Consider the following 23,836-nt stretch of genomic DNA (forward strand, 5'->3'; position numbering starts at 1 on the left):
GTGGGTCTACTGGTGGCCTGGTGGAAGCACTGGTGGTGGCTCTGGTGGTGGCAGCACTGGTGACATTGCTGGTGGCTCTGCTGGTGGTACTGGTGGCACCCCTAGAGTCTTTGCTCATGGCAGCACTGGTGGTGCTGCTGTTGGCACTGGTGCCATCACTGATGGCCCTGCTGGTGCCATTTCTGGTGGTCCTGGTGGTGGCAGTGGTGGCATCACTGGTGATTCCTGTAGTGATGGTGGTGGTGGTGGCAGCACTGGTGACACTGGTGCCATTACAGCTGGCCCTGCTGGTGCCATTTCTGGTGGTCCTGATGACGGCAGTGGTGGCATCACTGGTGGCACTGGTACCATTACAGCTGGCCCTGCTGGTGCCATTTCTGATGGTCCTACTGCTGATGGCATCACCACTGGCTGTACTGGTGGCACTACTGGTGGCACTGGTTCCATCCCCACTGGTCCTGCTGAGTGCCATTCCTGCTGGTTACAGCAGTGGCGTCTCCAGTGGGGACATCGCTGCTGGTGCCACTGGTGTCTGTCCTCTTCACACCTGAGGCTTTGCCGCCGCTCCCAGTTACGCGGCGCAACTGGTCCCACTTATCTGCACCGAGACCTCCCACCCGCCTGGGAGCGCTGTCGCGGCCGGGGTAAGGGCAAGGAGCGGGCGGAAGTGACGTAGGGAAGCAGCGGCCGCCATAGCAACTGCGGGCGAGGCGGCGGCAGAATGAACGCGCCTCCGGCCTTCGAGTCCTTCCTCCTCTTCGAGGGCGAGAAAAAGTGAGGGGACACCCTTGGGGCGACTAATTAACCCTCATCACACCGCGGGGGGCTGGGGGGGAGCCCGGGCCTTCCCCCCCAGTCCCCCGCGGTTGCCTGGCCCGTATGGACCGATAACATTCCCTCTATCCCATTTATCCCACTCAGGATCACCATCAACAAGGACACGAAGGTGCCCAACGCCTGCTTGTTCACCATCAACAAAGAGGACCACACGCTGGGGAACATCATCAAGTCGTGAGTAAATTTCGGGCCGGTTTGGTTTGTTTTGTTTTTTTTTTCCACTCCCTTTCTAATTTCCCTGCTGTGTTTTGTGGTTTTTTTTACCCCCATTCCAGGCAGTTGCTCAAAGACCCGCAGGTGTTGTTTGCAGGATACAAAGTACCACACCCTCTGGAGCATAAAATTATCATCCGTGTGCAAACCACCCCCGATTACAGCCCCCAGGAGGCTTTCACCAATGCCATCACTGATCTGATCAGCGAGCTCTCCCTGCTGGAGGAGAGGTTTAGGGTAGGTTTATTTGGCCTAAAAGGTTCTTATAATTAACCAAAAGCATGAGTAGAGTGTCTTACAGCTGCTGGTTTAGGGCTGTAAATTAATTCAAGCTGCCCTAAGTCTTATTCAGCTCCTGTCAAGGCATGGCAGAGCTCTTAAATGGTTATTTATGTGTCAAAAAAAAAACAAAACAAGGGGGTCAGGGGGTGTTCTGTTATTCCTAAATGGCTCATATTGATTTCCCACAGCCCTCAGAGAACTACAGAGTGGTTTGGGTTGGAAGGGTGTTCTCTGACGTGGCAGGGCACCAAATTTGTCAATAAGTTTTGATTTTGAGTCATTATTTTCTGTATATGTAGAGGTTTCCACTGATGGTTCATGGTCATTCTTGCATTTTATCAAAGAGTCAGGAACATTTAAACACCTCCTGAAGCTCAGTAACAGCTCATGTGTTTTTGTTTGTGCTTTACAGGTTGCTATTAAGGACAAACAAGAAGGAATCGAGTAAAATTCCCCCCTGTGGAGGAGACTGTACTTCTGAGCAGAGTGACGTGTCTGCTGATGAGATGATATATTTAAACCTCCATTAATGGCAAATATTTCCCCCCCTTGTCCCACTTGTGTTTAATTTCTGACAGCAGCAGTGATATTTTGAGTTTGGTTTTTTGTAATGCCAGACAGGCACTTTGCCAAGAGGGTAAGTGTGTCTTGCTGGATCTGATGGATAAGTCATTAAAGAGATTTTTACTTTTCTAATTGGAGCCTTAAGGCAAATATTTGTCCTGGGCTGTTGGGAGGTTGTTGTGGGTATAATTTCAGCATGAGAAGCTGCTCAGTGACAGCAGCAGATGAACTTTCTGCTTTTCCTGTCAAAAACTCCAAGCACTGCCAACTGAACTGGTATTTTGTTTTATTAAGTGTCATTTCTATAAAACAAATGCACAAATTGTGAAAACTTACAGTAAAAGAAACCAGATGTTTACAATGCTTTGATGACCTTAACAAACTCTTACCTTTTTTTTTTGTATTTTTTTAATCTTGCACATAACAGCTGGTCTAGAAAACGTTCATGGACACATGGGTAACAGTCACTAATACTGCACTAGTTCAAAGCACGGGGATGAAACTGGCACAGGGAACTATGACTTCTTCCAGATTCCTGTGATGTTCACACTGGTGAGAACAACAAGGTAGGAGAAGGCAGGGTCTGACACCACGTTGTTCACCAGGATTTCAGGCAGCTGCTCCCCGTTCAGGCGGAGCTCCGGCCACTTGAGGATCTGCGAGGAGAACATTGTGGGGGTGCTGTGTCTGAGGGGAGTAGGTTCAGCACACCAGGGCTCTGGGGAGCCCTGGGGATGGTAAGTCAGAGGCTCTTCCCCTTTCTGAGGGGGTGGTGAAGGTTGATGATGCTCCCAAGGGGCCAAGGTTTAGTGTGGAGGGGCTTGAGCAGGAAGGAAAAAGGTGATGGCAATACACTTCCAAAAACCTTTTGCAATCACAGAATCATGTACGTTGGAAAGGACCTCCAAGAGTCTGACCTTTAACCAATCACCAGCTTGTCAACCAGCCCAGAGCACTAAATGCCACATCCAGTCATTCCCTGAGCACTTCCAGGAAAGGGGACTCTACCACCTCCCTGGGTAGTTCATTGAATGCTTAACAACCCTTTCAATGAACCAATTATGGAACACTGGGTGAGTTCATACCTATGTCTAATGTAACTCCAGACCAGTGAGTGAGAGTCTTGGAGTTTGTGTGTGTGATTGTCCTTTCAGAGGCTTCATCTTGCAAGGGAACAATGACTGGCAAAGGAGAACTGTCTCTAGAGGCCGTGGAAATACCAAGCAGAAAAGAGTATGTGAACATAGGGAAGCACTGAGCCCTTTCCTGCTATGGATTCCCTCCCCTTGGCCCCTCAGGGATGTGGTGTCTGTACTCTTGTGTTGTTGGGCTTTCTAGTTTAACCCACAATTTTTTAGGGCCCTTCTAGGAAGAGCTGCCCAGCTGCACCACACAGGAGCTGACAGCCTTGCTTTGCAGCTCCTCATTGGTTTCCCAGCTGGGAATGCCATGGTCACACTCTGGAGGTTGCTTTTAATTGCTTATGAATGTCAGGTATGGAAATATGAGGCATGTTCTGGGGTAAAGCTTGGGAGACTGGGATCAGGTCCCCTGGAGTGGAAGGGAGGCCCCAAAGGATACCTGAGACGTACCTGTGTGGGAGGGATCCTCCGCTCCGAGCGCTTTCCCTTCGGAGAGCTCCAGGCCGTGGTGTGGTTTGAGAGGTTGTACATCCACACACTGCCCTTCTCATCACCACAGAACACGTAGTTCTTTGCTGTGAGAACAAAAGAAAAAGCTGGAAAACAAGTGTGGAACTGGGAGTCCGTGCTGGTACAAAGCAGAGCTCCAGGCAGTGCTGTAGGATCCCAATGGAAGGTGCCATATTTCAGCAAAATTCCCTTCCCAGCACAAAAATACTAATCTACCTTGCTCTGAAAGAACTTGATTCATTTCAAGATACATCAGCTATCTTACTTTAGTGTAGAAAATGTAGTGCTAAATACTGTGGGATTTCTCCTGATTATTTTTTAGACTGATTTTGAAAGTGAGGCCAGGTCAGGTTTGGCTGTTCCTTGTCTGCCAACAGACCCAGCTGCCCAGTGTGTGGCACTCCTGCCCCTGACTTCAGATGCACTCAGCATCAAAATGGCTCCACCAAAGCTACAGGGCCCATCTCTCAGCTCTCTGCTTTGAAAACCAGTATAAGAAAGCCCATCCAGCCTTGGCTGAACCCCCTTGCAGGGCAGATGGTACAGCTGTAATTATTTATTGCTTATATTATTTATCCCTAGCTGGTGCTGGGCAGAGGCTGCGCAGAGCTGGAGCTGCACTGCAGTGCTTGCAGAGGGAGCCCAGACATTCCCTGATGGGCTCTGAAATCCAGGCCTCTGCCTCCCATGGGTCAAAGGGGAGCCACACTCAGCTGGGCAAAGCACACCTTGCCCTGGGCACCAGTGCTGCCTACCTGGACAGGTGCTGAGTGTCAGGTAGGACATGTCTGTGGTGGACCACTCCAGCTCAGCCAGAATGACCGCAGGCACTGTCCGCTGGCATCCTTTCCCCTTGGCATCAAAGGACCGGCTCCAGCTCCACAGGTATATGCATCCTGGTTTAGAGCTCTTGGAAACTAGGGAAGGAAGAGGGGAGAGGCTGAGTCAGCTGCTGGGAAGCAAAGTGTGTGGAGACAAAGGCTGTGCTCTAGTGAAGGAGGTCTATCCAGAACATGGCCTGATCCAGCAGGAGCTGTTTCCACCTGCTTTACCTTACTTCAGGATAATTGGAGGCTGCAGAGAGATTTTCAGTGCTATGGTTGTGTTCCTGAACTGCAGAATAGGCATAAGCTATTCAGAAAGACCCAGCCCAAGATGTGTAACCCACAGTTCCCCTGAAATAAAATAGTGCTGCCACCAGTCCCTGAGCACTGCCCCAGTGTTTTTTGCAATTGGGCTGTTGTGTTTGTACTCACCAACAACATCATCATTCAGAAAAGCCAAACCGTCAACCCTGTGAGATGTTGTCATACTTTCATCATCAGGAAACTGGAATATGGCTTCAAAAGGCCTAGAACAGGGGGGAAAGGGTGAATTGAGCAGAGTCCTGAACAGGCAGCAGCAGAAGGGCACCCAGGTAGTGTGTTAGTGAGCCTGCCAAGCTCAAAGGAATTTCCACTTGAATTTACACTTTTATAAGTATAGGTTTATTAAAAGCAGAAGCTTTTTTGCTTGAGAGATTTCTGTTTTACTTCATCTCTTTTTGCAGGCATCAGGATTAGTATTTGTCAGCAGGGCATGACTTTACTTGCTTCTTTCTTGTAATTTTTTCCTGAGATCCCACAGAGTGCCAGTTTCCTGGGTTACCTCACGTACCAGGAGCTGTGGGACTGGAAATCAGTCCAGGAATTTACACTCTGTTACACTACTTTGAGATGACACACCCTTAAGTTTTAGGGTATTGGATTACCCTCCTGCCAGCCTTCCTGCAAAGCAGCCTGCAACACTTGCAGACTGGAGCTTCAATACAAGCATGGGGCTGCAACCTCTGAACACCCCTTTAGCTCCTGTGTTTTCTGGCCACTGTGGGAGGCAGAGGGTGTATCAAGTTTGACAGGACACGCTGCTTTTGCTCAGATCTCAGAAATCAAGCTTTTGCTAGGACTACTTCTTCCTGTTATGGAAAGCAAATGCATGGCTCCAAGTTTTGGTCCTCACCTGCTTTTTTGTCCTTTATCCAGTTTTATGTTCCAGGCAAAGCAGCCATCCTCACAGCCTGCCAGCAGGTACTGCTCTGGGCAGGTGGGGACCAGGGCAAGCCGTAAGGGAATAGAAACCGCTTCCAGCACCAGCAGCTGGCTGAAAGAGAGAAGAGAACAAGCAGTTAAGTGGTGCTGCAACGTGACAGTTATAGGCTCCTGGACTGGCCACATCTGGTTTTTGAACCTTTACCTTGCTTTGAAATTGTAGTCACAGTCTGGAATCCCAATATCCCAGAGTGCAATTCGCTTGTCATAGGATGCAGCTGTGGGACACAGAAGAGAAGCAGGTAGTGATACCACGGCTCATCTGGCTCTTCTGGTGCTAGGCTGGCAGTTCTGCCTGAATCTCAGGCTGTAACACCTTAAGGCTGTGGCATCAGAGAGCTCATTAACGCACAGCAGCAGTCACCAAGGCTCCTGGGCCAACACCACTTCACAGACAGTGTCAGCCATACACAGTCAGTACTTCGTGTTCTTATCCTGCACTTTAAAAGGGACACATAAAAGAAGTTTCTTTCCTGGTGTCCATCACTGAGTTGTGGCTTCACAGTCATTAATTAGTGACCCTCTGAGATCATTTCTGCTCAGGAGTTCCAGTGGGATCTAAAATACGAGCTCCAGCCTCTGCTCTCAGGTAGACACCCCGTTATTCACATATCCCTGGCTTACTGTGTTCACATCCACAGCAGCTTCCACTGGGACAGTTAGGCACCAAGGTAAAGGGGGAGAAACATGTCACCAGCTGACATACTGATAGCAGAAACAGTCCTAATACATTACAGTAATCTGGATCCCCATCAGATGGCAACCCTCAAACTCAGTTTGTTCGTGTCCAGTCTCCAAAGAGGGATGTAAAGACTCTACTACTTTAAATTTTTCTATGCAATGTAACAAGCCTTGCTATTCACACCATTATATGGATGTGCTATCAACTTCCTTATCCCTTTCATCAACCTCCTTACCCCTTCTGCTTTTAGCACTCTTGAGCTTCTTGAGAAGTACCCCCTGTTCTAAAAAAATTCCACTTTTAATGGTTCATGTAGCACTCTAACCACTCCAGGATGTGGGTAATTGTAGGCAAGAGAAACAATGTGCTCTGGAGTGCAGGTGTGGTCTGAAAGGCTCTGTACCAGCTCACTGTATAGCCTGACAATGCAGCTGCAATTTCTAGCCCATAAGCCACAGCCTCTGTGGGCCCTACAGTGTGTGGCAAAGCTCTCTTTGATATCAAGACCTGCATAAAAATCTCTGGCGAGGCACAGAACTCAAAAAAGTCATTTATTCAAAATCAATTAAGCACATAGTTGTGCTTGTTGGGGAAAATTAAAGCCAACAGCCCATAATACACTGCTGTGCCTGAGGAGGGCCCTGCCACTGCCTGCCCCCAGCTGCCTGCTCTGCCTGCCATTCTTCTTGCTCATCCCTGTGGAACAGATCCACTACTGGACTTGTTTGTGGGTAATGTGTGGCCTTGTTTGTGGCTAATGCGTGTGTGACAGCCACGCTGAGAGCCAAGGAGAAACAGGAGCTGCTGCACCTCAGCTAGAGAGCCAGGCCCTGGCAGAAACAGTCTGACCTGCTGCAGATTGCTGCCATAAGACACTGACAATGGTCTCTCCCTAATGTCCCTCCATGCTTTTTGTGTGTGTGTCCCTGCTTGCCCTGGTGACATCTCTCCTTGTTAAGGAAGCCTTGATTTTCCCACATTACTACTAAAGAGATTCTGAAGCAGAGACTTACTGAAGAGGTGGGTCTCTTGGGTTGGGCTGAAGCAGACAGTAGCAATGGGCTTTTTGTGAGCCTTTATCTCTCCATAGCAGAAGTCTGCTGCCACGTGGATGAGTTTGACAATCCCTCTCCTCCCAGCAGCTGCCAAGATATTGTGAGCTTTCTTCCGACTGTCACTGATCACCATTGTGAGGGTTGTCCATGCAACGCTGAAGAACTCCTGGGACAGAAGGAAACCAAGAACAGTGTGTCAGAGAACTGCAGGACAGCTGTTAGCTCAGAGATACAACTATCACAATGCTACTCAGGTGAAATGACACCACTATTTTAAGATGGAGCATCAAAACTCAAAATAACTCTCAGAAGAACACAAACTACAGAAACAGGATGTATTTCTCTATGCTGTTAAGCAGGTTTAGCAGCCAGATACACCTGTGTGAGGGGAGAGGCAGAGTAGTCTTTTAACTTAATAAAAGTATAAACCCAAGCCAGGCTGAAAGGATAAGCAAGAAATAATTATTATGTATCTTCACCCATTTAAGACCTGTCCATGCTAATGCTTGACATCCTTTCAGACCTCTTTGTAATAGGTATTATGCATACATGTATGTAAGTATTATAGATTATGGCATTCCCATTCAATGCTTACCCTTCCCACTTGCAACCCACCTCTGTAGCCACCTTATACTTCTTCAGCACCGTCCCTGTCTCACAATCAATCAGACAAACAGATTCCCCTCCACAGGTTGCCACAGTTTTGGAGGAGCTCACAATGGGATCTGAAAGATGAAAAAAATGGGTGAGAAGTTCCCAGGTTCAGGGATAACACATGAAGACTGCAGCTTATCACTGCCTGGTGCTCTCCCAGACTCCTGTTTTCAAAGTCAAAGAAGAAATACGTAAGCAAGTCTCTTCCTGACAACGGAGACTACGGCTCGAAGGAGCAGGGATCTAATGCATGGAGTCCACTGGGATTCCAGAGCCGGGTGGTTCTGGGAATCCTGCAAACCTCTTTAAGAGCTCACCTTTCCTGGCTCCAGAGTCTAGCACTGGCTCGAAGACACAGGACCAAAGCTGCGTTTTAAAATCCTCGTGGCTGTTGCCTTTACTGTGACACTGAAGAAAATGCAATGGCTCTGCACTGACATCCTCCTACAATAAACCAGCCACATTTAGACAATTCATTCCCCTGACAGCGGTTTGTCTGTGATTGCCTTGACAGAACCTCCTACTGAACACAGCAACCTGAGTTACACTGAAGGACTTTTCAGCCCTTCTGTGCTAAAGAGAACAGGAGAGGCTGAGGTGCCACCAATGATCAAGACTCCTAAACCAGCAGGAAACTGTTTAGCAAAGCTGTGCCCAGCAGACCCCGGCAGTGAACCCCGTCCTGCTGCAGAGAAATGTGAGAAACCCTTTAGATCCCCACTACCCTGAGCTGAGGGGGAAACACCTTTCCCCATGCAGCCATCAGTGTGACCTGAGAGCAAGGCTTGCCAGTCCCAATTTTAAGCACAGGCTTTCAGAGCACCACCTTGAAGCGCTGGTCCATCCATCCCCTGGAGGGGATTCACTGTCTCCTGGTGCTGTCCCTTCCCTTCCCTGATGCCTCTGAGAGATTTAAAACAATGAGAAAAAAAACAAACCAGAACTTTAACTCACAATATGTCTGTGAGCTCCAAGCTGTGTAGAGCTCTGATGAAACCTGAATGAGGTTCCTCCCACTACACCAAGAGGCCAAAAGCCAGTCCCCAGGGAGCTGATGGACATACCTTGCGCTTGGAGTTCTTCACTGGAGTCAAACTAACAACTCCATTGTCCTGCTCCTGGCTTTTCTGTTCCCCTGTCATCTGGCTGGATCTTCTGTTGCTTTGCCCCTTGGGAAACTGCTCTCCATTCTTCTGTGTCCCTTCAGCTCCCTGCTCAGGGGGTGCCTCCTTGGCTGGCTGGTTCGATGTTCTTGGTTTATCAGGAGCTGGGTCATCCTGCACCTGACTGGACTTCCTGGGATTAACTACAGCCTCCTCCTCGGTGTTTGCCTGGGACTTGGACCTCTTGTTTCCACCACCTGATTTTGAATGGTTTCTTTTCCTCTTGCTGGGTGTTACTGTGACCTATAAGGCATGTCATCATGTTATCAGTATCTGCAGAAGGTTTTTAGATTCCCTGAGATGTGCAGATGATTTGTAAGTCAGAGATATTAATTATTCAAAGGCAAGTACCCTCCCACAGTTACAGACTGGGCTCCAAGAATCAGACAGCTCAGAGCCACAGGGTTCCTAGAGGCAGAAGCTAATGAATATCACAGAGCCAGCCTCATTTTCAGCTCCCTCTCCCAATTACTTGTGATTTACATATGATGTGGAAAAACAAATCTGGCCCATGGACCACGGGGGTTCAATCTGCAGCCATTTCCAAGCAGGGAAAAACCAGCACAGTCTGGCCAGGCATCAGCCCAATTCTCTAATTAAATATCCCTTCCTAGAGGAGAGGTGGAGTCAGTAGGATTCATGACATCTTTTGGGTCTCCTGTGAGAATGGAAGCTCTCTCCTTGTGGAGAGCAACTCAACCTTCACATGGCTGGGAAAGCTTCAGTGTGGCTGTAAAGAACCAGCCTGAGCTGCTGGATACAGGCTGGAGCCTGGGACTGCCCCTGTGGTTACCAAAGGGTCATAAATGTAAACTGACAAGAGCTACTGAGTTTGCAAGAAATAGAAAGGACATTGCTAATCTAACTGGAAAAATCACCTACCTGAGCCACATCCTCTGCAGCTTCCCTGGGGCTTTCTGTACTTTCTTCCTCATTCTCATCCATCTTCTCCTCTGGTTCAGTATCTGAGTTTGACTCCAGACCCAGTGAGTATGACAGAAACTCTTCTGCAATCATTTTCACCTTAGAAGCAAACATGTGGATATGTTAAAAAACACACAAAAAAATCAAGAGCAGTTAAACTCTTATGTGTCATGACAAGAGCTGCTTTGCCAAGGTTTTAATATCTGCTCCCACTACTCCACATGAATTTCACAAGTGGTGGAGGAGTCCTCAGCTGACATTACATGACCCAAGAACTTCAATTTGTCATGAGCATCCAGGGTATACAGTTGTGAAAACAACAGCACAGTAATGAAACAAGACAAAGGAGAGATGGAAGCCTCAACTGTGTGTATGCACACAGAAATTAAACAAATGTTTTAAACTAAATGGTATCTTTCCCCACTGGGAGTAGCTACACTTTCATCATTATCTTTTCTCCATTCATACAGCTTTCATCAAGAGTAAAGGTTGCCATTAAACTAATTTGCAAATAATTAAGCACTAAGGACACTGCAGTCTTGTTAATTAGTACAATTACTATTATTGCTTATGAATTAAAAAACAATGTTTAATGACAGTCATCATAACTTGGTGCACATTTAGTCCTTAGTGCTCCTGTAACTGCTTCACAAGGCAGTGAAGAAAACCAGAAAAAGTGATACCACGTGTCTGCAGGAGCCCTGCACCCAAATCCATGGAGCATTTTAATCAAATCCACTCAGTCAGGAGCAGGGTCCTTGCCTGGAGAACAGAAGGGCAAGTGAGACACAACCTACCCGCCAGCGGGTGAATTCACTGAGGGAGCTGGGTCCATACACGACATTGGTTTGTACTGACTTCAGGAACTTCTTCTTGATGGACTTTACTTGCTCAGCTGTGTGTTTCTCAGGGAGTTGGTCACGGAAGAATTTTTCCCAGTGAGCAGTAACCTAGGCAGAAAGACTGAGTTTATTCAACAGAAAAAAACAGAGCAGAAAAGCACAAGAGTACTTGTGAAAGCACTGAAGAAGTTGCCAACCCTGAGGCAGCTACGGGATGGCACCACTTCAATTTAGTTTATCAGTGTTCAAACTATGACTTCATCTAATAGAAAACCTGGTTTCTCTGCACCAAGCTCAAGTGAGTGTGGCTAAGCAGACACTGTTGGCATGGCCCCTGATTTCATGCCTCTGGATCCAGAGTAAGGAGTCTTAAGGAGTCTTTCACTAACAGGGACTACCTGACAGGTAACTAATTCATTATAACAGACAATACTAAAGGTTATGTTTGAGTATTCTTGTAGTCCAAGTGTGTGTGTGAGAACTGGTGCACACCATCCCCATTCCTAGAGATTCCTGGACTCTCAAATGCTTCTGAACTACAGGCACAACCCTGAGGATGCTCATCTATCAGCACAGTTTCCCACCTGAGGGTTTCTGGAGGGCAGTGACACATCTGTCAGCATTTGGACCCAACAGACATTTCACACTTGGACACAGCAGTAAGAACTGGGCAGGCAGGTACAGAGCAATACCATCAGGGAAAGGTATCAGGGCACAGACACCAGAACAAAATGAACAGCACAGGGAAGCATTTGGGGTCTCATCAAACAGCCAACCTCGCCCAGTTGTCTGGCTGGGATAATAAGAGACTTCTCAAGGCACAAGGTGCTACACAGACAATACTCAGCACAAGACATCCCAGTCTTTGGTATTTGATCTCCCCCACCACTGATACACAAAGGAATTAACTAGATCAACTAACTAGAATACTAATGGTAAGAACAATAATGCACAAAACCAAACAACCAATCAAACCTTTTTCATGATAGAACAGTAATTTTGCTCCAGATCACAACATGCTTTGTGGGGACAGTCTGACAGGCGCTAAGTTGTGTACACAAATAAGTGAAAATACAGTTCCAAACATGCACAGCTGAAGAAGAAAGAGCAAACCCTTGTTACTGGTGTATGCTGCAAAAAGCAAGATTATCCTGAGCTTGCTTTTTGTTCCCCCATTCCCAGGGCCTGGACAGTAACATAAACTACATGGAGAGGTGTATGCAGCTGTTCTGTCAGCACCAGGATTCTGTTCCTGAACGATGAGTGGAGTGACCTGAAAGACTAGAGGGTCAGACATAGACCTGGTTGGCCCTGCTCTGGTCACTTAAACCAAAGGCTGCACAGAACAGGTAGAGCAAATGCAAGCAGGGACCAGAGAAAGCAGCAGTAAGACATTTCCTGGGTAGCCCAGACTGCAGACTGGGCTCAGATCACACCACCCTTGTTGCAAACCATTTGATGCTTGTTTGCAGCTCTGTCATGACACTGAGCACAGTATTTAGTTACTTCTCAGGTATTTAGAGATTAAGGAAATATCAGATATCTTACCTTGCTGGTGAGCTTACGACTATTGACATGCCTCACGTGCTTGGCCAGTTTGGTTATGTCCTTGCCATTGAGTAACCGAAGGTTTTCCAAAAGAAACATCACCTTATAGTCATCGTTGAGCTAAAGAGAGAAGACACCAGAGTTACAAAACTGTACACATGGTTCTTGCTTTAGCTTTAGTCCTTCATTAAAATACAGCCAATAATGAGAAGAAAATATCTAGTAAGGAAAAGCCATTTCATAAAATCTCTTCAGCATTTCCAACTTGAATTTCACCTTTTAGTTGGGAATTAATGTTCTCCTGTGAGCTGGGATCTCAAACTGCAGACAAAAGAGCTGCCCAGCCCTCAGGCAGTACTAACATCCAACACAAGGTGGGGGCTGTGCAACCGCTCATCTGCTCAGCCTGAGTGCAAGGCAGGGTGTTCTGCTCCCATCCTTTAACACCCAGGAAGGCCTGTCCTGCCTCCAGTAAACGAATTCCAGCAGGAATTCTTTGGGTCAGGTGCGTTTTAGGTCAGACAGTTCACTGTACAGCCACACATATACTACCAGCATGCAAGAGCAAACAAGCATCTGGGGATGGGGATATGGCTGATGACAGTTTAAAGCACAAGTAAAATTACAGTTTTGGATGTTTAACCTGTACAGGCAGCAGAGCCTCTTGGGAGAAGTCAGAAACCTAAACCAGACTAATCACCACGTTTAAATCCTCACAAGAGGATCAAGTCTCTTCCAGAGCACAAGGGGCACTAAAACTAACACAGATATTAGAGAGTATAACTAACATTAGATATTAAGAAAAAACTCTTTACTGTGAGGGTAGTGAGGCCCTGGCACAGGTTGCCCAGAGAAGCTGTGGCTGCCCCAGCCTTGGAAGTGTTCAAGACCAGGCTGAACAGGGATTGGAGCAACTTGGTCTGGTGGAAGGTGTCCCTGTCCATGGCAGGGAGCTGAACAACATGATCTTTGAGGTCCCTTCAAACCCCAACCATTCTGGGATTCCAGGATTCTACAAGAAGGACATTTCTACACAATCATTACTCTACTTAACACAAGCATGAGCATAAGATACCCTGCCTGAAAAGCTGCCTGAGATGGGACTCTGGCCTAGAGAAACAGGAGTTCAAGACACATAGATATTAATATCTGAGTGGTTTTGGGCAAGTAACTTCTGCAGACTGGGAAGTAGTTCCCATAGTGGTGGAAGGGCACACAAAGACTGGCTGTTTTCTCAGATGCCCTAATGTTTGCTGCCCAAGAACAACACATAAGAACTCTGCATAACTGTTGTTTGTTTGACCCTCTATTTAATGCTGAGCTTGTAAGGATGGGGGGGTAACTCACTGTCAAGTACACATTGTTCTCATAGGTCAGCTCCTCAAGCAGAGGGAACTGTTTCAGAGCAGTTACATCTTCCAGCTTATTGTTGTTGCAGTTCAGAACACGCAGATCAGGCAGGGTTAGGCTGTTGGGAAATTTGTCCAGCAAATTATCAGAGAGATCCAGTTTCTGCAGGTGCCTCAGACGGGAAAACAAACGCGGGTCTAAGTCTCCAGTCTTCAACTGCAGCTTGGACAGGCTGAAAACAAAAGATAACATGAACTATCTGCAGCTCACTGGAAAAATAAGAGCTGATTTCATAGGACTCAAGGCCCTGCTTTTTCTTGTCTGCTGCATTCTGGATTGTGAGCACATGTATGTGGGTAAGTCTGGGGTAACAGACACCATCTGAGACTCAGGTCTGCCAAAGTATCTACAGCACAATTAACCTGCAATTCAGATAATCTCCTGTGGGTAAGAGAGCTGGCTGGGAACAGTGAATCACCAGAAAAATTCTTCCCTTATAGAAAAAAATTCTACACCTCTAAGAGTTTTGGGTTTTATTCCTTTGCAATTTTGAGTCAGTAAAACAAGTTGCAGCAATACAAGACATTTATTCACAATACCATCAGTCTACTCTGTCCACAGAATGTACTAGATTCATTATTTCACAGTTCAGGCCAGTGGAGAGCAGGCCTCCAAATAATTTGTCTATTTCCAAAGAACTAACTGGACCAAAAAAGTAATTTTTCCATTTCTTTTACAGTGAGTTTTGCTGCAAAAACTTCCAAAGGCAAACACAGGAATCTACCTAACAAAATCCAAGGATGCCACCAAAACAGAAGCATTGTCCTGAAAGAAGAAGAGGTACAATAATTGTGAGGGAAAAAGAAAAAGCCCTTCACTGGAAGAAAGTGAAAACTGCTTATTATAAGCAGGTTCATTTTTATTTGGTTAGATCATTTAGGTGAGCTCCAAAGGAAGCTTCTAGTCCTGGCAGCCAACATCTCCTGAGGGCCTGAGTTCCTTTAACAAACAGAATCTCTATCTCTAATGATCAGTTAAAAAAAAGGCTTCTTGATATAAATGAAGTGTGACTAAATGAGGCAAATAAACCCAAGAAGCAAAATCCCTTCTCCTTCACTTGCCATCTCAGAGGCCTTACCAGACAGTCAAAAAGGTTGGGAATTCAGCTGGCTGCAAGGCTGAGTGTGACTGTGGTGTCATTTTGGGGAGAAAATCAGCAGAGTTCCACAAATGGACTCTCTAAATACAACCCTTCAGCATCACAGCACAAAGCATGGGAAAAGCCACATTCCAGAAATCCACTGCTTCAAGCACCTCCCCATCACTCTGTTACCCAGATTACTGCAGCTGATACTCCTCAGATAAACCTTCGAGTTTCTCTCCAACAATAATTATTTTAGCACAAGACTAACCAAAGAAATAACTTTAAAGAGTACATGTGAAACTCAAACCCCTTAGATCAGGAACAAAACCAACAAAGGCACCAGCCAGAAATTGGTCAGCTGAGTCACTCAGACTGACCAGCTCTGGAACAGTAAAATTCCACTGCATTAAACATTTGGAAAGACACATATTTGGATTGACCTCTGTTAAAGGTCTGAGCAACAAAACTGTGTTTAGTGGTTTCTAAGTGTTTAAGAGTTTATTCTCCCTCTCTGCAATGTTTGAAGTACTAACATAATTGGATTTAGAGGAGACAGAAAGTGATGGAGGGGAAAACAGAAGGGAAATAATGCCAAAAGTACTTAAAAAACCTGCTAAAATTCAGGCCAGGAGGTTCTTTTGTTCACATTAAGCAAATGCTAACAAAGATGGAAGTGCTTTGGGGGTAGGGATGATATACTGGGGTTAGGAAATCAGGATCCAGCCTTGAGCACTTTCACAGAAAGAAAGTGGCAACAAATACAGAGTAGAAATGGCAAAAAAAGGTGACAACTGTTAATAACCTCCCCGGTGGATGCAGCGCCACCAGTGCTCACTGATCCTGCACTGGGAATGCCATCTCAGTTCTGTGCTTTGGAACTGTCTCTCTTGTTTTGGTAAAAAGGCTTAGGGGAAAAAAAGACAAAAAAAAAAGATTGCCCAAGCTGAATTCAGCTGGAATTTTCCATGGGCCTGTCTGAACTTACTTCAGTGTCTCGATCTTTCGGAGCCTCGTAGATTTTGGAACTGCTCTTTCCAAAAGAAGTTCTGTAGTAATTTTTGACATTTTTAACCTCCACCCCTCTGCTGGAATCACTAATCAGTCAGCTGTAGGATCTCTTCTTTGTAACCTTCCTGGAAAAACAGGAAAAGAGGAAAAGCTTTCAACTGACTCCAAAAGGGGAGGAAAAAACCTTTATGACATTATGTACTGAGTTTGCTGCTGTGCTGGAAGTCACCTTTTTTATTTGTTGGAATGAAAATAGAGACTTTTTAGGCTGGGCACAGGCTCCCAACATGCCTCCAAATCCACCTCCAAAACAACAGGGATACCTCCTGTGGCTGTTACAGAGACAGACTGGCTGCAGGTGATGGCCCTCAGGACCTTGACAGCCTCACAGTTACCTGTTTGTGCCTCTCCTGGGCTCTGCTCCAGGAATTCCAACATGCTTTCAAACAAACAGCTACAGAAAGAATAAATGCACCTGCTGTGCATCCCTTCCTCCCAAGAAAATGACAGTGCACTCACTGCCCTGACCAGCTGGACAGACTCTTGGCTGACAACCCCTAAATTCCTTAAAATTTTGGAGAACTGAATTAATTAGCAGAAATGTAAATATCCACCAATTAATAACATCATTTCCTCAGCAAGCTAAAAAACAGATCACCAGCATTCTGTGTGTTGTTGGTAATTAAGAGGTGTTTCCATGCATTGCTATGCATGGGATAGGACACGCACAGACAGGGTTATGCTGATGTTTAGAATAACAACACTGACAAAGCCAAAGGAGCTTCATGAAATTACTGGGTCAGGGCTTACCACTCTTCCTGACACAGATTCCAAGAGAGGGAAATAAAAGACAACAGAGCTGGAAGGCCAGGCTCGCTCCTGTCTCTCTGTGTTAGATCAGAGCTGCCTAAATGCCACTCCAGCACATCCTGAGGAACACACAGGCACTGAGCCATCTTTGGGTTTGATTTCAGCACCACCACACACCTCCAGCACCTGGAATGTTGTGTGATGAGCAACAAAGCACTGCTTTGTGAACACCTGAATGTAAGGACAGTCCTTCAGGAATGGAATATTTTGTACCAGCACAAAGAGATGAACGGGAAAACAGTTTTGAACTGCAGCTGTTTGGGATTTGATCCTTCAAGCGACAGAGCTGTCACTGAAAGCCAAACCACGGGGTCAGGCTGAACCTGCCGAGCTCTGGTGTCTGTAAGATGGGACACCAGTGGCTGTGGATGTTGCCATCGCCCTCTCTGTGACACACAAACACCTCAGACCCGGCAGGAGCTGCAGGGAAGGCCGGGCACGGCATGTCCCCATCCCCACAGCACCAGGGGATGCTGCAGAGGGCACGCTCGGTCACCGCGGGGACTGACAGGGAGCTGTCCCTCCTCCTGCCCCACCGCAGCTCTGGGGCCGGAGCCGCACAGCGGGACACCTCCGACCTCACTGCGCTTGGTGGTGGCTGCCCTGCCCGGCCCAGCGCTCCGGCCGAGCCGGGCGCGGCGCGCCCCCCAGGGCACGATGCTCACGACGCTGCCGATCGCAGGGATGTCAGGCTGCCCGTCCGCCCTGGGGCGGCCTGCTGGCCGCGGGGTGCCAGCTGTGGGCGCAGGCCGCGGCTCCGCCCGCGGGCAGGGCCGTGCCGTGCCAGGCTGTGCCGGGCCGGGCAGGTGCAGCATCAGCATCATCCCCGCGGCCGTGCCCGCGGGCTGCGGTCACCAAGTGTCGATGGGGCCGCGCCGGCCGCGGCCTGAAGCGCCCCCGCGGGGCGTGCGCCGAGACTACAGTTCCCAGCATCCCCCGCGGCGCACAACAGCGGAGCGGGGCCCGGGCGCGCTGCGAGGGATGCTGGGAGAGCGAGTCCGCCCGCGCCCACCACCCCTGGCCTCCCACCACATCCATCCCGGCCGTGCGGCCTTCGCCCAACCCCCGCTGCCCTCACCTGGAAGCGGCCGGGGAGGAGGAAGAGGAGCCGGGGGAGGGGGGGAGGGAGGGAGGGAGGGAGGGAGGAAGGAAGGAAGGGCGGGAGGAGGAGCAGGAGCGGCAGCGGGGCTGTGTGCCCGGCGCGGGCGGCGGGATGCGGGCGGCGGGCGCAGGGCCGGGCTGCGGCTGCAAGGGGATCCGCTCCTGCCTGCTCTGCGAGGGGCCCGCGCCGGCCGCTCCGCCCCCGCAGGTACCGGGGAGGGGGCGGGCGGCGGGGCGGGGCGGCGGGAGGAGCCGGGGGGCGGCGGGGCCGCGGGCCGGGGTCCCTCGGGGCAGGCACCGCGACCCCCGAGCCCGGGAGCGGCTGCGGGGCCGCAGGACGGGGACACGGCCCGGCCCCCCCGGGGGACTGTGAGTTCCTCACCCTCATAACGCCACAGATGCGCTCGGGGCCGAGGGGAGCTCACCTGAGCTGGGCACGGCGCAGTCATTGGCTATTTATTGAGGGGCTGGAGCGGGGCCAGAGAAGAGCAAGGAGGCTGGAGAAGGGACTGGAGCACAAGTGCTGTGGGGAGAGGCTGAGGGAGCTGGGGGTGTTCAGCCTGGAGAAGAGGAGGCTCAGAGGTGACCTCAGCACTGTCTGGAACTGCCTGAAGGGAAGTTCTGGCCAGGTGGGGGTTGGTCTCTTCTCCCAGGCACTCAGCAATAGGACAAGGGGGCACGATGGGCTCAAGCTCTGCCAGGGGAAATTTGAGTTGGAGATCAGAAAAAAATTCTTTGCAGAGAGAGTGCTCAGGCATTGGAATGGGCTGCCCAGAGAGGGGGTGGATTCCCCATCCCTGGAGGTTTTTCAACTGAGCTTGGCCGTGGCACTGAGTGCCATGATCTGGTAAAGGGACTGGAGTTGGACCAAGGGTTGGACTTGATGATCTCGGAGGTCTTTTCCAACCCAATTGATTCTATGGTTCTATGACACGGCTGTTACAGAGACCCCTGAGGAAAATGGATTTTATCCTTTCTCCATAAAATCATATGGTCTCTACTAATTTTTAGTCAGTCCTGTACTAACTTTGTATTTGATATATATTTGATTTTAGCTTGTAGCCAAGTCTGTCATTATCTTAGCCATGCATAGCTTTAGGCAAAAAGGAATTTAATCCTGTAGCTGGAATATAAACTTTAAGAAATAAACCAAAATCCCTGTTTAGGTTAGAGGCTGAGCTCTAAGAAGTAAATCAGAAAACCTGTCTAGAGGCCTGAAGCTGTAACTGTTCAGAGTAACCCAAAATATCCCGCTTAACTTTGGGGAAGGCGTTTAAGTTGTAACTAAGTATATAAACCTGGAAACACAAAAGTCTCCTTGAACAAGTCTTTGGTGGGGTTTCCCCCCACGTTCCCAGTGCTGAATAAAAGGAAGGATTTTGTTCTATTAGATTTGATTGTATCTCGATTCACAGCTTAGCCTTGAGGCCTGGCTGATTTTTATCAACTTTTCTCATTCAGCATTTATTGCTTATGACAAACTGTGTGTCTGCAGCCAGCCTGAGCAATGCCCACCATTAATCTCCTTAGAGCTGTGGCCCTGAGGATCATCAGTTCTTCCTGGTCTTTGCAGGATAAAGACATCACTAGGAAGAAAAAAGTGGCTTTGAGCAAGCAGCAGGGAATGGTTGTTCTCCAAAAGCAGCTGTAAAATTTCTCTCGTGTCTGCAAGAATCCTGTACAGTTTTCATGCTGCAGTGGTAAAAATATGGAAATACCTTATTGGTTTTTTATTTCTCCACTGTTATTTCCACAGGGAGAAGATAATTTCACTTACTGTCCAGCAACAGGCCTAGCTAAAGGAAATGAGGACTCGGAATTTGCTGGCTGGGCATTCCCCTTTCCAGGGGTGTTCCTGGTGGAGGAGTTCATTAGTGAGGATGAAGAGTGTGAGATAGTGGAACTGATGGATCGAGATGACTGGAAACTGTCACAGTCTGGCCGAAAGAAACAGGTTGGACTTTAGAAGCACAATTGCTCTTGGATCCTTCTGGAAAAGGAAAGCTGTTTGCAGTTAACCCCCCCCAAAATTTTAGATGTTTCATTAAATGTTTTCCTTTGAAATCTTTTCCACAAATCAGTGGCAAGAATGACCTGTAATTAAAATCAGCTTCTTGCAAAAATACATGATAGTTACAACAAACAGTATTTGATGGTGCATGTCCAGGCATTAAAGTTCACTCAGTCTCCAAGGATTTGGGTTTACTTTACCAATCTAACTCCAGAGAGATTAATGTAGATTCACTGAGTCCTTTTACAACTTGGTGACCAGATCAGTGAAAGATATGAAAACAGAACTCTGCAGGGGCCACAGCCTCTCCAGAAAGTCTTGTCCTAGATTTTTCCTCTACACTTGCTTTTTTCCTTTCTCTTCTTTTCCAACAGGACTACGGACCCAAAGTGAACTTCAAGAAACAAAGGTTGAAAGCTGGCAGCTTTACTGGCTTGCCAAGTTTCAGCAGGAAGATCGTGGCACAAATGAAGGCCTGCTCTGTGCTCAGGGGTTTCTTACCTGTTGAGCAGTGCAACCTGGACTACACACCAGAGAGGGGTTCTGCCATCGACCCCCACTTTGATGACTGGTGGCTTTGGGGGGAGCGTCTGGTTAGTTTAAACTTGCTCTCAAAAACTGTGCTCTCCATGTCCTGTGACTCAGAGGACACCATCCAATTATTCCCCACTTCCAGCAAAGGGCAATTAAGCCCCCCCGGATCTTTCACACAAACATCAGCGTGCAGAAATTCGGGCGAAGAGGGAATCGAAGGCGTTTTGTGCCCGAGGCTGGTTCCGAGTAAGGAGGTGGTCGTTGCCCTTCCCTTGCCGCGGAGGGCGCTGGTGGTGCTGCAGGGGGACGCGCGCTACAAATGGAAGCACGGGATCCACCGCAAGCACATCGAGCACCGCCGAGTCTGTGTCACATTCAGGGAGCTGTCTGCAGAGTTCAGCGCCGGGGGAAGGCACGAGGAACTGGGCAAAGAGCTGCTGGAAATAGCTCTGTCATTCCAAGGGAGACCCGTGTGACCTGGAGGAAGCCTGAGTTGCATTTTGTTAGGGAATGTGTAAAATGAGGTACAGGATTTGTATGACTCGGTTTGTTTGTGTGTGTAAGGAGCCAGGTGGGTGCAGAGATAAGGTCAATAAAATGGAAATTTAACAAACAGAAATAAGGGACTGCAAGGAAGAGATGGGATTCAAAGGCTCTCCTGGGCCACAGGAGCTTTTAGGCCAAAGTCAAAAATGATTGGTTGCATCCATTGGCTGTGTTGTAACAAAAAAAGCAAACAGCCACCTTCTAAACAGTTACATTAAACCAAAAAATACAGTTAGTGTCATCAAACTGAACTGTAAATTAAACAGCCCTTGACACAGTTTCAGCCCAAGCCCTACCACAGATTTTAACCTTTCCTGTCCCATACTTGATACTGTTCAGATTATTTTGAATGTTGCACCGTGCCCTGGGGACACAACTATTTTCTTACCCACCTCAGATCCTTCAGAGACCAGCCCTCAGGGGAGGACAGTAAGCAAGTATCCACAGCTAGTACAACACACTGAGTACTAATTAAAGTAATTATCATTTGCTGAAGATTTATGCTCTTAACAATGAGGATTAATTATAAATTCCTTGTGACCTGTATCTTCTGGGACCAAAGAGCAGCATTTGGAGAGGGCTAATGCTGGCTCTCCAAGCTTGGACAGGGATCAGACCAAAGGCCTGCACAGACTGTGTTATTTTCTGATCATTTGTCATCTCTGAACCCTGCTGTCAGCTCTCAGTAGCAAGAGTCTGATTTTGGGAATAAGCTGGGCAACAGACTGCAACACTGGCAGCTATCATTTATTTTCCTGGCACCTCCAGCAGTCAGGTTTGAATCATGCCTCGTACCTAAGACTCAAGCAGTCATTTGCAGCAGAAGCTGATTTGAGGCCATCTGCCTGCTCTGAACAAACTTCTGTGCTCTTGAAAATGAAGTTGTGCCATGGAAGAACTGTGACCCTTTTATAAACACAGTTGTGCCATGAAAACCATTCAGGCAGTCTCACCTACAGCACCTTACAGTGCTGTCTGGCTTTAGTTAGTAAGGAAAGGGGACAGACATATTTATAAATGTGATCTCAGCGTCCCTGCACTGCTGTGCTCTGCCCTAGAAGTACTTCCCTGGCACAATGCACAGGATTTACTGTATAGTAATGCACTTGTGCCATAGGCACTGCCCTCTGCTTTGGGCACTGCGGGAGAGGGAGCTCTTCACCCAAAACAGTTACTAGAAATCAGTTGGGTCAATCAGGACACTTTATCACTTTAAGCCAACAGACACAGCTGTGCAATGAGCCAGGTATTTAGCCCCATATTTAAACAGTTGTGGACACTGGCTTTGTGTTAATTCCAGGAGGGACCCACGATCAGGGCTGCCATGGGCAGTCCCAAACCCCAAACCTTCATCCAGGCCGGCTGGTGGCCATCACCAAGGTGCTCCAGCAGCAATTCCAGCAGTCACAGCAAGGCCTCTCTGATGGAAACCTGTCACTGCAAGCACAGACAACAGGCAGTGCTCACAGCAAGCTCTTGCCCAGGAAATTCCTATAGGCTGCAACTGGAGGAGAGTAGATCTAGCTTAGGTATTAGGAAGAAATTCTTCCCTGTGAGGGTGGTGACCCCCGGCACAGGGTGCCCAGAGAAGCTGTGGCTGCCCCATCCCTGGAAGTGTCCAAGGCCAGGTTGGACAGGGCTTGGAGCAATCTGGGCTAGTGGAAGGTGTCCCCTGCCCATGGCAGAGGGTAGGACTGGATTATCGTTAAGGTCCCTTCCAACCCAAACCATTCTATGATTCTCCCAAAAGCAGGGGGTGCTCCCAAACCAGCAGTTCCTCACCTTTTTCCGCAGCCTGGTGTGATCAGCACCACGTGGCTGGTGTCCACAGGGCTCAGCAGCTGTAGGGAGCAGAGGAGCTTCATCCAAGCAGGGGGAGGAGGCTGCCAGCCCGGGGGACCCCAGCACAGGCACACAGAGGAAACCCAGGGCAAGCTGCCACAGAACAGTCACCACGCCTGTATCCTCATCACCCTTCCAGTTCTGAGCCTCTCCATCGATCCACTCTCTGCTCAAACTGCAGCAATCAAGTATTGCCATTAAGGTTTGGCCCTCAGTTCCAACACTCCCTTTTAGATTTATATTGCACTCTCAGCCTGCTAAAACACTTTCTGTGTGTACCTGCTGTTCCATTCTCTCTGAACTGGAAGCAGATGATGGCTCCTGATGAATCAGATTGCCACAATAACACATACACAGTGTTAGTTCATTTTGTGCTCTGCATTTGTTAGCTGAATTTTTCTGCCTCAATCAAACTATGCAGGAAGCTGCTGTTCTTGCCAGAAAACTCCAGCTCTTCCTGGATGGTATCTTAAATGTGAAAAAATGCAAATAATTAAATACTGAGCCAAAAACTGAGGGCTTTGTCTCGCTGTTTATGAAGTCCAAAACTTAAACTAGTCACTACACAGTCATTGCTGGGTCAGTCTTTTGACATTTTAAACACCCTCTTGGGCATCACCCTTAGATCAAAATGCAATTACACCCATCTGTTCAGTGTTACTTTTTAAAACTTCATACACATTCTCTCCTAAAAAGTCAGAAAACAAAACAAAAAAAAGTCAGAAAACCGTGTTTTGCAGTTAAAAAACATTAAGAATTTGACTGTCAAGTATCATAGGAATCTGAGAAAACTAGAAAGAGGTTTTAATCTTAATTAATGAGCTCTTAAAAGTAATTTTGTCCACTAAGCTGGTATTATTAATATAAGAGAAACTTTAATGGTCTTCCTGTTATATGAGTTCCTCTCACAGCTGTTCATCTCCTTGA

At 47.9% G+C, this 23,836-nt stretch overlaps 3 protein-coding genes across 3 annotated transcripts; 2 read left to right on the forward strand and 1 right to left on the reverse strand.

The window, feature by feature from the left end:
- Nucleotides 1–678: 678 nt before the first annotated feature.
- On the forward strand, nucleotides 679–2,028 carry POLR2J (RNA polymerase II subunit J). The gene is made up of 4 exons (XM_071575331.1): nucleotides 679–774; nucleotides 922–1,011; nucleotides 1,113–1,287; nucleotides 1,745–2,028. The coding sequence occupies exons 1-4, from the start codon at nucleotides 722–724 to the stop codon at nucleotides 1,778–1,780; spliced, it is 354 nt and encodes a 117-aa protein (XP_071431432.1). The 5' UTR covers nucleotides 679–721; the 3' UTR covers nucleotides 1,781–2,028.
- Nucleotides 2,029–2,165: 137 nt separating this feature from the next.
- Nucleotides 2,166–18,211, reverse strand: LRWD1 (leucine rich repeats and WD repeat domain containing 1). The gene is made up of 16 exons (XM_071575326.1): nucleotides 17,954–18,211; nucleotides 15,983–16,130; nucleotides 13,851–14,085; nucleotides 12,504–12,623; nucleotides 10,911–11,063; nucleotides 10,072–10,212; nucleotides 9,091–9,432; nucleotides 8,344–8,470; nucleotides 7,988–8,097; nucleotides 7,331–7,538; nucleotides 5,781–5,853; nucleotides 5,547–5,687; nucleotides 4,805–4,899; nucleotides 4,304–4,465; nucleotides 3,489–3,613; nucleotides 2,166–2,552 (listed from the first exon to the last, which is right to left on the reverse strand). The coding sequence occupies exons 2-16, from the start codon at nucleotides 16,060–16,062 to the stop codon at nucleotides 2,412–2,414; spliced, it is 2,253 nt and encodes a 750-aa protein (XP_071431427.1). The 5' UTR covers nucleotides 16,063–16,130; nucleotides 17,954–18,211; the 3' UTR covers nucleotides 2,166–2,411.
- ALKBH4 (alkB homolog 4, lysine demethylase) lies at nucleotides 18,025–23,419 on the forward strand. Its single transcript, XM_071575327.1, has 3 exons — nucleotides 18,025–18,184; nucleotides 19,733–19,930; nucleotides 20,362–23,419. The coding sequence occupies exons 1-3, from the start codon at nucleotides 18,089–18,091 to the stop codon at nucleotides 20,995–20,997; spliced, it is 930 nt and encodes a 309-aa protein (XP_071431428.1). The 5' UTR covers nucleotides 18,025–18,088; the 3' UTR covers nucleotides 20,998–23,419.
- The last annotated feature ends 417 nt before the right edge of the window (nucleotides 23,420–23,836 follow it).

Source organism: Pithys albifrons, chromosome 21 (genome assembly GCF_047495875.1).
Source record: "Pithys albifrons albifrons isolate INPA30051 chromosome 21, PitAlb_v1, whole genome shotgun sequence".
NCBI lineage: Eukaryota > Metazoa > Chordata > Aves > Passeriformes > Thamnophilidae > Pithys > Pithys albifrons.